This window comes from Pelecanus crispus, chromosome Z, assembly GCF_030463565.1.
Source record: "Pelecanus crispus isolate bPelCri1 chromosome Z, bPelCri1.pri, whole genome shotgun sequence".
Taxonomy (NCBI): Eukaryota; Metazoa; Chordata; class Aves; order Pelecaniformes; family Pelecanidae; genus Pelecanus; species Pelecanus crispus.
The window spans coordinates 36,303,984-36,318,115 of NC_134676.1; the positions used below are offsets into that span (position 1 = coordinate 36,303,984).

At 37.3% G+C, this 14,132-nt stretch overlaps 1 protein-coding gene across 7 annotated transcripts in view; it reads right to left on the bottom strand.

Moving 5' to 3' along the window:
- Window positions 1–1,467: 1,467 nt before the first annotated feature.
- Window positions 1,468–14,132, bottom strand: part of NFIB (nuclear factor I B) — a 270,788-nt gene continuing 258,123 nt past the window's right edge. For all 7 annotated transcript variants that reach the window (XM_075727248.1, XM_075727245.1, XM_075727243.1 and 4 more), the window contains 2 exons: window positions 12,399–12,487; window positions 1,468–1,597 (listed from right to left, as the gene is read on the bottom strand). In XM_075727248.1, the coding sequence (XP_075583363.1) occupies window positions 1,468–1,597; window positions 12,399–12,487 (219 nt within the window). The remainder of the gene's footprint in view (window positions 1,598–12,398; window positions 12,488–14,132) is intronic.

A 14,132-nucleotide genomic window follows, 5' to 3' on the forward strand; every position in this document is an offset into this window, starting at 1 on the left:
TGATGTCACACGTTTTTCCCATCTGGAGTACAAAATATTTTGTCATAAAAATGGTAAAGATTTAAAATGATAATAAATGCAGCAAAACAAGTGTAGTGATGTCAATTTTTTTGTGTTTTTTTTTCTTTTTTTTGTTTTTTTCCATTTTTTAGATTTCAAGGCAAGGCACGTAATGTGGGCATTATATCTTCGTGCAAATTAGGATTACTGGAAAGAGTATTTTAACTATTTTTTTAAAGAGACATAGAGGCAAAATGTCTGCCCATGCACATTATATTTCTGTCAATATGTGAAAATTGTTGAAGGCTAACTTCTGAAAGCACCATGCAAGTTTTCAGCACCCTGTAATTATACTTACATTGAGTGCATTATTTAAATATAACATATCCCCATCCTGGTATTACCAGTTTGTAAACGGTAAGCTTTGCCCTTGTGACATGGATTTGCCTATCTCTTTGTCTCTATGATGCAGATTTTACAGAAACATATAAACCCTATGGGTTCTTGATGCAACCAGTAACTTTAAATAAATAAAACCTACCCCTCCGTGGAGGCAGCAGCTAAACCAACATAAGTGCTGTGTTTCCATTGATTTCTTTTTCTCAAGGACATGATTTGTCTTGATTTAATGCCTTTTAATGCCCTCAAAAACTGAGGGGAAAAATAAGTTTGTTCAAAGTAATTGTTATTTCTATTTTTAATCCCCTCAATTTAGAGTCCAAGGGCTGAAGGACTTATAGTGATGACCCCTTAGATATGATTTTTAAATTGCACTTGCCTCTGTAAGTGTTTCTTTAGTGGGGAAAACGTTCACTGTTTTCCTTTTCTTTTTTACTGTTGCATGAGGAGATAACACTCTTACCTACATAGAGGCATTTCTTCCATAGAGCCTGTGTGTTCACACTGATTGAAAACTTCAAACTGCATAACACACTAGAAAGGCTGAATTAAGGGCCAAAGTTTAATAAATCCATACTGATAACTAAAGGCTACAGAGCTTATTTTTAAAACATTTAGAAATCAGAGTGTTGAGAAAATGGCTGGCTCACAGCCCTTGTCCCCCTGCAGCTCTGTTGCTGCTGCCTAGCCTTTGTTTTGTGAGATAACCAGGAATAGTGATCCCATGCGTAAACAACAAGAATACTAAACCAATAAAACTAGCTTATCATGCAAATATTAAGGCATCTAGAAAGTCAGTTAAAATATATTGTCAGAGACAGAACATCTATTTCCCAGTGGACTTCATATAACAAAGGCTACTTAGCAGGGGCTGCGTTCTACCCATCAGTGAAATATCATCGACCCTTTGTATGTCATTTCAGTTTCAACCATAAGGGAATTAGTGATTGTAAGAGCTGCAATTGCTGGTCTATTTTTTCTTCTTTCTTCAGTTTCTTTTCTCGTCCTGTCTTCCTTTCTTTTTTTCTTTTTTAATTTTGCTTTTATTTTTTTTTTTAATTTTTTCCCTCAGTTGCTTGTTTCTGCTTGAAGGAAAGGCTCTCCAATTATGTTCAAACCATAATTTGGGACATTTGTCGGCAGGATCGGTGTCCTATTTGATACTTGAAAAGGAACCAAGCTAGCCCAGGTACCAGGACTGTTGAAAAGGCGAAAGAGATAAGGAGAAAGAGAAAGAGAGAAAAAACAAAACATAAATTAAACATGTTGCAAAAACTAGAACACAATCAATTTGAATCAGGGTTAAGCCAATATTCATTATTAATTGCACTACTTAAGACAAAATAAGAAGCCAAATTTGTGAATATTACTTGAGAGTCTACTTCACAGTTTTCTTTGTCAAAGTATGACTTATTTGAAAGAAAAACAATTTCATTAATCTCAGTTGCAAGTAGTATTACTGCTGTCTTACACTAAATGGCCTGTTTGTTAACAAAAGCCCCCACAAATTTCAGACGCAAATATAAAGAGCAGACACAACTAAACCGTACAAGTGACACTATATGGCACCACGGATGTTTTTTAAGAGCTACTAAAATATACTACAGTGTATGGGTTTGCTCTTTTCAAGAACACAGTATATAGGTTCAGTGGTTAAGCTTCCTGTGTGATTTCCTACCCTCTTACAACCCGGCAGTTTACCTTGTCTCAGTCCCAAGATGTGCCTCTGAGCTGCATGGGTCCCCATAAGAACAGAGGACCTTTAACATTCAAAAAAAACTGCTTGCTTTACAGATTTTTCCAAAAAGCTACCAGTGCCTAAGGAACACTGGACAACACAGGGCCAAATCATGTAAACACTTGCAGTCAAGGGTAGCCATGAGTCCAGGGTAGCAGTGAGTACCAGAATTTTTCAACAAATGTCTGAGAAAGAAAATATTTTCAAAGGCAATTCAATGATGTTGGAACTTAAGCCATCATTTCAAAAGCACTCTGTCACTGAGGAGCTTAAGTCCCAGTGGTATTCACATGCTTACCAGGCACCAACTATTAGTAGGTACTGTACCCAACAGTATTTGTAAGATGGATACTCAAAGAAAAACCTCAGCTGCCTCTATTCAGTACCCAGAGCAGACCCTGAGCACAGTTTTCCTTAGATGTGTTTCTGGCAACCCAGAGATAATGGACTTCAGAGAAAGTAGCGTCAAATTTATTCAGAAAAAAAACAGCATCGTTATGTCAGCAATCATTGCCAAACAACCAGAACTGGCCACACAGCGTGCAAACACATGCTTCCTCCGCATTTTGTTGCATCAAGTTCTTCTCCACAGGAGGTGTTTCCACAGTTTGCTTGGTAATACCCGTTAGGATTAGACTGATAAGCTTCATGAGAACACTTCTGAAGACTAAAACCTCCAACATATGTTTTGTGGAGGACAGATGCTGGAAGTTTTCTTCCTTCTCTATCTTTGGTCACCCCTCCACGCTGCTCTCCCTGAATGAGCAGATGCATTTCTATGGCATTGGGTGTAACGAGAAAAACGGTCCCTTTTTATCTATTTTAAATGTGCACAAAATAACTACATTTCACTTGGCAGATTTATGTGATCTTTTCAGTTGCTGTGTATGAACATTAAAGAAAGAAGTCAACTTATTTTGTGAAATCTAGGGGACATGTTCCTCAGGTCTTTTATATTAAAACCAATATAAACAGCTTCTGTCATTTACTCCTGTTTGATACTCCTTACCTCTCTATGCCTGTTAATTTACTATTATGATTCCTAACAATTAATTTCAGGTGCTCTGTTTTACACACAAAAAAAGTGGAAAAAATTGCTGACCTGCTCATCTCAATGATGGTCAAATTCTGAAGGGAGCAGGACTAATTTTTTTCCTCAAGGAAATATAAGAAATGTGAATATCCTAATGTATTTTAAATGCCTGAAGTACAAATATTATTCAATAGGTTTGGGGTTTTTTTTCCAATTGGGTATAATCTTGAAAGTCATCTGAATATCTGGGGAATTTTAACCTCTTCAGAAATTAAAAAAATCTTGCTATATTACCAAAATCTAAGGTCAGATAATATGTCTAATTAAAGATTTTTCTTTCTTTTTTTTAATTCTATTGACTATTACAAATAACATAAATTCTGTTGTTGGAGAAATAACCCCTTTTGAAATTCAAAAATCACAGTTATATAGAAAATCTTGAAATATGCAGAAAGACTTAAACCCAGTTATGCATGAAAGATTTGTTCAATATGGTCTGATGAAAAGATTATGTTTCAAAAAAAAAAAAAATTCAATACCAGAACCTCATTTAAGAGGCTTAATTATTGCAACTTATTCATCTTCCTTCACAATTTGTTTTAAAATGCATTTTTTGTTCCTCCCTCTTCAGATTTCACTGATATTAAGAAGTAAATTTTGAAATAACAGACACAATGCAAATCATTTCCAAGCACAGGGATTTGTAAAAATAGGAATTAGTAATAAAAAATAAAAATAAACCAAGCAGATTTGTTTGCCCAGGATCTGTCTGAATATATGGTTTACAGTGCACAGTTCTTCACTGTCCTGTTACATGGGATTTACAGTGTTTAGCGACTTTAAACAAAATAGAACACTAACTAAAGAATGTAAATTTTCTGTGAGGTCAACATGGTATTTAAACAATTTCTGTTACAAAGGCTAAATACACAGCTTCCAGGTTATCTTTCTGAAGATTTACAGTGCACTTTAGTGGTTGGATACATATATACATGACTTTTTTCTTTGTTTTAAAGTTGACAATCTTCTAATGACTACGGTGGGTGAAAGAAAGCAGTCAGTGCTAATAAAGAACAAACTACTATTTGTAGCAGCTTTCTTATTTACTACTTCACGTAGGAGACAGAGATCTTGATTTTGTGGAAAGTCCTCAATAAAAAGAAGTTGTAGCAAGTGACTAATAGGACTGTTGTTGCCGTATGACCTACAAATTTAATATAGGTGTTTATTTAAACCTTTCAAGCCTCCCACCTTATATTACAACCATGACAAAAATGTGGATTGCAACAAATCTGTCAATGCTGCTTATGAATCCTCAGGGAGTAATAAATCTCCCACGTTAACACTGTGTAGATCTCACAGAAGTTTTGGAAGCTTCTCCTGCTGCTCAGACAGAACCTCCTGCTGCCCACCGGAGACAGTGGTAGCGCAGAGGCAATGGAGCACCTGTGGCACCAGGACAGCTTCACGCCGTCTGCATGCGGTGGCTGGAAAAGCCATCACTCTTACACATCTGAGGACGGGCTGAAGTCCCTGATCTACATGCACTTGCTGGGCAGTGGTTGGCCCCACTCACAGCCAAGAAGGACAGGCCATCCCCTCTGTTTGCTAGCACTTCCTAAGCCGTGATCTTCAAGGCTGCACGAGCTCCGGTTTTATTTCAGAAATTAACCTTACCATACTGCAGTTTGATGTAACTCTACCTCGGGCCACCCCAATCCTGATACCACCGCCAAATGTTTACTGCAGACAAAAGAGGAAACTTGAATAGAAGTTACTGAGGTGAATAGTAGTAATCACAGCACAAAGCTCTGAGAACAGATATGATACAAAGAATAACCGAGAAAATAACTCAGGTTCTGCTAAGCTGCATATGTATGGCTGTCTATCCAACATTCCCACATACCCCATTACATTTACGGTAAATTTAATTGAACTCACAACTACCATATGAGCCACACCCTGCTTTGTACCTCCCCAGTGCTCCTGTGTGCAGCCAAGCCAGACTGACAGCCCAGAAGAGCAAGGTCCCCTGTCAGCTTTCTCAAACCTTCTCTGAAGGGACCTCTGTGAGTACCACAGAGTTTAGCTTCTGCCACAGAAACCATCTATGGTTTCTCTGCTGAGCACCCTAGCAGAAGCTCCAGTTACTGCTGACTGCAAAGCAAACTCTGCCTGGGGGACGCATGGGTGGCAACAGCAGAGAAGGGGAAAACACTTCCCTTCCCCTTCACCACACTATCCAGCACTTTGCATAAGTCCCAGGTAAACTTCCAGCCCTCGGTTTCACAAAAGCAGAGGCAATGCTCTGTCCCTGTTCACTGAGTGCCTCAACACAGGGGATGCCAAAACTCCTTCCATTGCCCAGGACACAGGCAAACTGGTTGTCCTTGAAGAAGTGAATGACATGTCCCTCTGCCCACGTGGCTTCTCCTCCAGATAAAAAAGCTTTGGATGTATGAGTGGAATAAAGCAGGTCTACCCCACTTTCCAACTCACTGCTCCTGAGGAAATCTGTGAACCCTGTGCTGACAGAGGTTATATTATAAATGCCTGTCCCTTAGAATATGAAGTGAGATCTCCAAAAAACTTCTCTAGGCTAAGTTTTGATGAAAATTCCATGATAAGCACCATCAGATGTTGCTGTGAGAGTCAGACTAGTAGCCTTTGTGAGACACAGTATATCTGCAGGACCATGTTCCTGAAGCATTGTACATCTAATTTCACCAGAAACAGTAGAGTATTAGGTATGTTATACAGCCATCAGTTCCCTCTCTATCCACGGCAAGTATAATGTATTTATCTGTTCAAACATAATAAAATAGCAAAGGAAAATTCTGCAAGCATCCTACAGGGTTAACATTCTCCATTACAGTTTCCCTTACAGTTTTCACATGTTAATTCAATCAACATTTCTGCCGTGATTTCCTTTTAAAGATAATAATTGCTGTTTCAAGAACCTCTGATTAAAATATTACTGGAATGGACCACAAGAAGTACTAACATTATATGTATATACAGTCCGCTTTAGAGCTTATAATAACATAAAGACTATAATAATGTTAAACAATTAACTAAATGTAATAAAAAATAAATCCAATCAGACCTGAGTAAATCTGAAGGATTTTAAGATTCTTATTTTCCACTAGTTACTACCTTCTTTCTATTACAGCTTCAGAAGTCTGTAAGAGTATTTCAGCATTCAGAAAGTACACCTAAACCAGTATTTCCTTCCTGTAGCTTTACTACCGTGTGCACGAACACACTAGCTTAGACAAGGTAGATCAAATCATGCCAGGTCAGCCTTTGGACAGAAAAGGTAGAAATGCCTTTGATGTCAAGAGAAGAGGCACTAGCAAGTCACCAAGCAAGGTTCATCTATCTCTGTACTAAACAAGTGCTCGCCCACACAAGTACAGGGAACTTTACCATTCCAAATTGTTAAGATTGTATGAACTTTGGAAATGCAATTGTGCTAACCTCAGTGCCCTGGCTAGATTCCCACTTGTGCATTTGTGCCAAAAGAATAACCACCCCTCTGGCACCTACTTAATGTGGTACTTCTGTTACCATTCTAAACTGGTATCCATAGTTAAAGAGCTGCCAAATTTCACCTGCAAGGTGAGCAATTATTTCAAGAGATATATTGAGTATACCTGACCTTAATTTAGGATGACTTTTATAGTTTAGTAGGCACATACCACCCATCTAGCAGATGGAGGAGGTAAAGACCTACTGCTTTATGCCCAGAAGAGCGAAAAGGGAATTCTGCTGTAAGGATACTTATTCTATTCCCTGCAGACCCCTTTTTGCGATAGCGTAACAAAAAAAAAAAAGGTAAGGAAAGATCACAAAAAAAGTTAAGGAAAGATCAGGAAGAGGCAACAGAGCCCATCACTAACAAAGAAAATCCACAGCAGAGGAAGGGCCCAGAGAAACTGCGCATGTCCATGCTGTGCTCTGGACCATGCATGCATGAAGGTTTGGTGCAGGGACAGGGCTAAACGAGGTTTGCAAACACGCACATGCACAGAAGGGACTATGACCAAGTGGAGGGCTGTCTCCCATAGAGCCAAACCATGGAGAACATGGGCTCAAGTTACCTGAGACCATTGGGTCGTCTATGAAAAACTGACTCTCCACTTTCCACATCTACACTATTTTTTTCCCCAAATATTACCATTTCAAATTTTAACCTTTTACATATCTTACCTTAGGACTTTTTAAAAAATGACTAGAAGTTTATTTATCAAATTAGCATGACTAAATAATAATGCAGATAATCCTAACTGCACCAAAAAAAAACCCCCAAAAAACCCAGTGTAATTTTACTGCTTCAAAAGAAACAGTTGGAGGTAAGATGATCAAGTAGAGAAGTGGAGTAACCAAGGGGTTAAAGATACAGCTTACACTTGGGAATTCTCTATAATATGCTCCTCCTTCCCTAGCAGTGCTGCCAAAAATCATCTGACAGGAAACATAAGATTAAGTTTGTCCTACCTAAGTGAACAAAGAGTGCTCAGAACAGGCAACCAGTTCACTGCAGAGCGGGAACTTTTCTAATCCTGCTGGAATCTGCAGTGCTGCTCAGAAAATATTACTGAAGTTGTTTTCTTTAGTTTAACATCTTGCTTCTGGATCATCTCATTCATTTTGGTCACACTGCAGTTCTTGCTGCTTCTCCCATAAAGGTTAACTTAAAGCTCCAAACATAATCATGTGGAAAATGGACATTATTGATTCCTATGGTCCATTGTTCCCCCATTCTAAGTCCCTGAAGTTCAAGTTCAATCTGGAATTACATCATGTCTGGTTTCTCCTGGTTACCAGACGGCTTGAGACGTGACCACAGCTACAGAAAAAACAAACAGCCTTCTTCACGCTTCGGCTCCCCTATCGATTCAAACATAAACTTTTTTTCTTTCTCCCAAGTATGCTTCAAGTATGGAGCATGGTTAATTTAGAGATTAAGTTCCAAATTAGATTATCTAATGGCATCTTAATGGATTGCTGACCCATTTCCTGTGGGATGGCAGCATGTAAGTCTGGCTTGAATACAATTAATTTCTTAGGAAGCGTTCTGAAGATGTTTGCCTAGATGGAGAGGAAACATAATGTTCTGCACATCTTTCTGCATTACAGAGTTGGGCAAAACTATTAGAGTTAGCTTTTTAAATTGATAAAGACCAGAAATCATTAGGTTTTCTTTCTATGAATACTTTTACAATGAGGATACTTCAGCATTTTTGTTCTTAAACCGTAATGAATTGATACTTCTATTCCAAAACATTGCCCAAGGGGCCTGTAGCAGGGCAGGGGGGCAGAGGGTATGAACCATTGCTCTAACAGGTGTCTGTGTTTGCCAAAATACGCTTGCCACAGCAATGCTGCTGACTGTGTTACTTTAGCTATGTGTTTGCTCAATAACAAACACACACAGGGTACTGTGCTACAAAAGCAATCTGCACCCCTTCTCTAATTCCTCTCCTATTTCTTTCACAAATCAGAGATTACCCCGTTTGATTGCCTTATCAACATTATTATCATAAACCAGGAGTGGTGCTGGGGGTGGAAAAACAATGCTTGGAAAGCTGAACACCCCCACAGCTAGAGCTGAGAAGGAAATTCTGCACTCTGAGAACAGAGCTCCCCTCAGCATCTCCAGGAACAAACCAGCTGTTGTACTATGCTGATGTGTCAAGATAACAGACTGAAAGCAAGAAATGCTAACCTAGTGCATTTGCCTGGGTAGTGTAAATGTACTGTTAAAGTAACAGTTAACCTGTAAAACTAACACAGAAAGATTGTTAAAAAATTATAAATAACAATAGTTGGGAATAAAAATATGTTTGGCAATAGGTGAGTTAAAATGTACACTTTGGCAATGAAAATTTGCTTACAGTCTGTGAAAGATTTGCAAATGCTCAACGTGCTCTAAAAGAGACCCATCGTGCCAGCTTTTTTGAGTAGTCCCACTGGAATTAATATCAATGGTGTAAAAAGTGGATGAGATTCAGGCTCAAGCTCATGTTATCAGATTTGCACACACACTTTTTCTCACTCTCACTCATGTCTTAAATTTACTTGTTGCATATGCTCTTGCTCTCACATAGCGACTGAGACTATATTTTCCTAACTGAGCTTTACAGATTTTCACAGCTTCCCCTCACCTGCTGTCTCTAGGAAAACAGTTATTATCACAGAACTGTGGTTATTAAAAAACAAAGGTGTTTTTTTTAATGGATTCTGAGTATCTTCTTCATGTGTACAGCAAAAAATTGGCCTAAATGATCTTAAAAGTACTTGAGAACTTAATTCTATTGATATGCTTAAATGGTGTCCAAAGTTCAGCAGACAATAAAATACATCCCACAAATACTGTAAGTAAGCAACAAAAAAAGTAATTGTAGATGGCTAGGGTATCAGGAGCAAAATAAAAGTTACTACATACAAATACCTTACCAAATAACTGGATTTTTTTGCCCTTACTTTAGGATGCTCACAGGATGTTTTATGTCAGAATTTCCTTTAAAGATACTAGAATGTTTCATTCAGCTAAGCAAAGTATTCATCTAGTTATCACTATTCCTTGCAAGTCTTGTGGTTTTGAAGAAAATGGTGCATCAATGACTTAAAGTTTTGTGGGTTCGTTTGGTTTTTTTAATCTTGTATTATTCACATGCTCTTTTTTTGTAAAGTTCAGTCTTTTGCATATGAACCACTACTGTCTTATACCTGGGACTTTAAATGCCAACAGATACATAATTTTATATGGAAAGAAAAACCCAGAAAATATATTTTGAAATCTATGTATCATATTTTGAAACCTATGCATCACATCTACAGACAGCTACTAATAAGACAAAGAACACAAAAATAACACAGGTTTTATCATCATTCACTCTCCCTAAGTTTCCAAGGTGGGGCTCATCAACAATGCTCCATGACAAAGCTTTCAACTTGGCCACCTTTGCTACCTGATTTCTGTAGAGCCAGGACAGCTCACACTGAGGCACTGCCAACTTTTTTATATTCTTGAGGTCAATGATATTTCTGAAAAATCAGTATACTTAAAATAACCACAAAAGCCTGCTGTAAAAGGTCAGATCAAGTACCATCAAAATGAGCACTGCAAATTTGAGGAAATCACACAATCAAACATTTATCAAACCATTTTGTGGGGGAAAATCTGGCTGTGTGGACTAGAATATATTTCTTTGCCAATGAGCCACAATTTCTTTTGCAATATGTTCTTTTTTTTAGTGTTAGTTTTAGTGTTAGAAGGGCTCACAGCTCCTCAGCCTGTGCAGGTATCGTTTCTGTTCTTAAATCTTCACCTACATGGGATTTGAAGAATGTTGTATTCCAAAGCCCAAATCCCAAAAGCCATCTACTTAGGGAGAACTAATGCTTTATTTCTTTGTCCTCCAAGGCCATGCTTAATTCAAGGCCAAGTAAGCGTAATCGAGGCCTGTGAAGAGATGCCTGTGGCAGAATTTGTGCCCAAGCTCATCTGGCAGCACTTCTGTATGTTGGTACGGTCAAAGTGGCAGGCAGTGCTCTGGGAGAGACCTGAAAAGCAGTTTTGTCTATAAAGGTGAGTGGATCATGGAGCATGCTTGTATTCATCACCAAAGTTTCCTTGGTTATCACCTAGAAATCTTTTTCCCTCCTTTCCGTTTTTTCGTAATTCATGCCCAAGGGTCTTGTGTGATGGGTATGGAAAACAGAATTCAGCAAACACTGGGACAGTGCTTCAGCCATTATAAATTGGCATTGCTTTAAAGGGGGCTTGAGCGATGACTGATTAAAACCATTCAAGGATATTCCTAGATAGGCAGTTGTGATATAATTTCCTAACGCCTGTCAATGCCCTGAAAAAGCAACACCCTTTGTAGTGGGAGAATAAATCACCCCCTCTGTGCTATACTAGCTCAGTTTGGATTCACTCTTGGCAGTACATTGAAAACTGTGGCAATTACTGCATGATGGGGATTTATAATGTGAATCACAGCCCTTGAGGAGATGAGGTGAATCCATTAGCTAATTTTCCATTGTGCCATTTAATCTATAAGGGAAGAAATGACAACAGCTTGCTTTTCCACTACAATTCTTCCAGATTTTAAGTATTATTTCAGAAAAATTGCAAAAAGGAAAAGTAAAGCAAAAATATTCAAGGCATTTAAAATTCAGATTTGTGAACAGCACTGATTTTTAATTCCATAATTACCCTTACAAGTTGATATTCAAAACCCACAAACCTTCTAGCAATCCATAGTAAAATACAGTGCATCAAAAGGTATTTTGTACATAATACATATACACACTCACACTCACACACACACTTACTCAAAGTATTCAGATGTATACTTTCATGTGCACACAAATGTCCAAGAAGTGTTTAAAACTGTTTCGAGAGTGAGTAGCTAATACTTCATCTGACAGGCTCCCAACCCACAGGCTTTTCATGTACAACCCCCATTAAGTGTTGAGTGTTGTAGATAATTCTGCACATGAAAGAGGTGAAAAACTGATGTATCACAATTATGCTGATTTGTTTACAGACCTATTTAGACACACACCTCTACTGTTACCATAATTCATTATATACCAAGAGATGTAAAAGATAATAATAATTTATTAATGTACCAAGGGTTAATGGGGTTTTCATACAAAAGGAAAGCCTGTCATGTAAATCATTCCTAATTATTCTGTTATTTAGTTTAGAAATAAGATGGTTTATATCTTACCTTCATGTACATGTTAGTGACCTAAATCTACACCAGCCGATTAGTCAGAAAAGTCTCTATGAATAGTATGGTTATTCATCGTCCAAAACCGTCACCACCTCAGACATTCATTATTATACTCATCTATACCGCTAACAGCACCGTTTTCTTTGTGTTAACCACTAAGCTCCCCAATTTAATTTAACCTTTAATTCTGCAAACAACATTTTCATTTTTAAAGCCTAAGATCAGCATTCCCTTAAAATTACAAACCCTTTGCATTTGATAGCACAGCATTGTCATTCCAGGTGCTTAATTAAGGTAGTTTCTAAATTCAGCTTGCACTAAAGATAACCTGAATGTGTATGGGAGAAATGTTACATGGGTGTTTTGATCAAATGCTGTCACATATTCCTCTGCAGGCCGGCTAAAACAGATACTGTAGCTCAATGCAACTTGTTTAGAGGTGGTGTAGGGGTGGAAATAATTAAAATGTTACCTTTGCCAAGTAATTCCCAATGTATCCTCACTGGCACTGGGGTATAAATGCCTGCCGTTTTGATTCATGGTCCAGTCACAAATTCTCAGCTGTCAATTGAAACCTAGCAGTCAGATATGGATCGAGCAGTACTACAGTTTTTAGTATTTAAATGAATACATGCAAACTAGTACTGTACATGGCAAAAGCCTTACTTTCCCAAGAAGTAACTTTAAAAAATAAAACAAACAAAGAAAAATAACTTATTCTGAGAAATAAATGTCTATAGATTTGCTTAAGATAATGCTACTTTAATATGCTCCTCTATTAATAAAGCATAAAAGAGTAACTAGTGTTTAGCACATAACAATTAGCCATTATTAGATTACAAACTGAGCTGGAATAAAAGGAAATGTTAATATTCAATAGCGAGATACTTTAAGAAAGGAAATAAAAATGCTGTTTTCTCTAAGCAATGTTCTATATAATGTGTATTAAGTAAAGGTCAAATATAATCAATATCTTGTAGCATGCATTTCGTGAAACATAGGAGACATGCAATTTATAGAAAATTTGCCCAAATTACACAAACTGTATGTCGTTATCTTGCTATTGAAGAAGGGTAAAGGTATTTTGTAATTTAAGTTTATTAATCTAGTGTTACTGAATGTGGTATTACTTAGCAAGAGGTGATAAAATAATCTAATCTTGCTTTAGACTCAGAATAATAGCATTTAAAATACTTTACTGCATTTTAATATAATGAGGAATGTACTAAATGTTAGCTGAAACAAATTCTTCCCAGATCCTCAAATCATCGGTTCTGCCTTCATGGATTTTTCAAGCAACTGTCTATAGCTCTGTTTATTTAACAGCTGCCCTATAGTGTTAGCAGATTTATTGAAAAGATACACTGCTTATTTTTAAGTTTAAGAAAGTGAACTTATCTGGCTTGTGAAGAAAACATACATTTTAACCTCTGTATAGTCATGCTGTATATAAATTGCTGTTCCATTATATATGATACAGCACACTGAATTGAAGATAATGTTGTTGCTGAGTTCAATTGCATTCAATGCATTTTAGTTTTCTCTATCCGTATTCACAGCCTTTAGATAGTGCAGGCTACAGCAAACAAACTACAATAAACTAGTTTCACAGGATCACAATTAATTGCAGTCTTTTCCTGAAAAATACAAATGCTGAGGACAAGACAGTATTGCTAACCTGACCCTGTCTGGCTGGTAGACTCATAAGCTTCCTGCTGTTAAGGTCTGAGAAATGGAAATGTTAGTCTCTGATGTTTTCATAGGGATTGTTTCTTGTTTGTTATCTAAAGAACTCCAAGGGACCTTCCAAAGGCCATTAAAAGCATGACTAAACCAGATGAAATTAACCAGGAAAGGAAACATGCAGTCAAAAAGTTTGCTAGAGGTAACTGTGAATAATACATTAAATATGTTTAAAGAAAGGGGTAAGCAAATATTTGGTTTAGTCACTATAAAAAACAGTATTGTAAACCTGATTTTAATATTGAAGACATAGTAAAATATGTCAGTTCAGTTACTCAATGTACAGTAGATGTATTTCTGTTATAATCCTTAAGAATGTCATCATCTTCATTACAGATGCATATTTTAAAGCTTTATAACTTAGCTGTAAAAACTCACTTCCAGCTGAAACACAAGACTGAAAGGTTAAACCCTGCCTCTTTTCTGCTTTCATAAAATGTAAAATCTAGAATAAAAGCCCTTT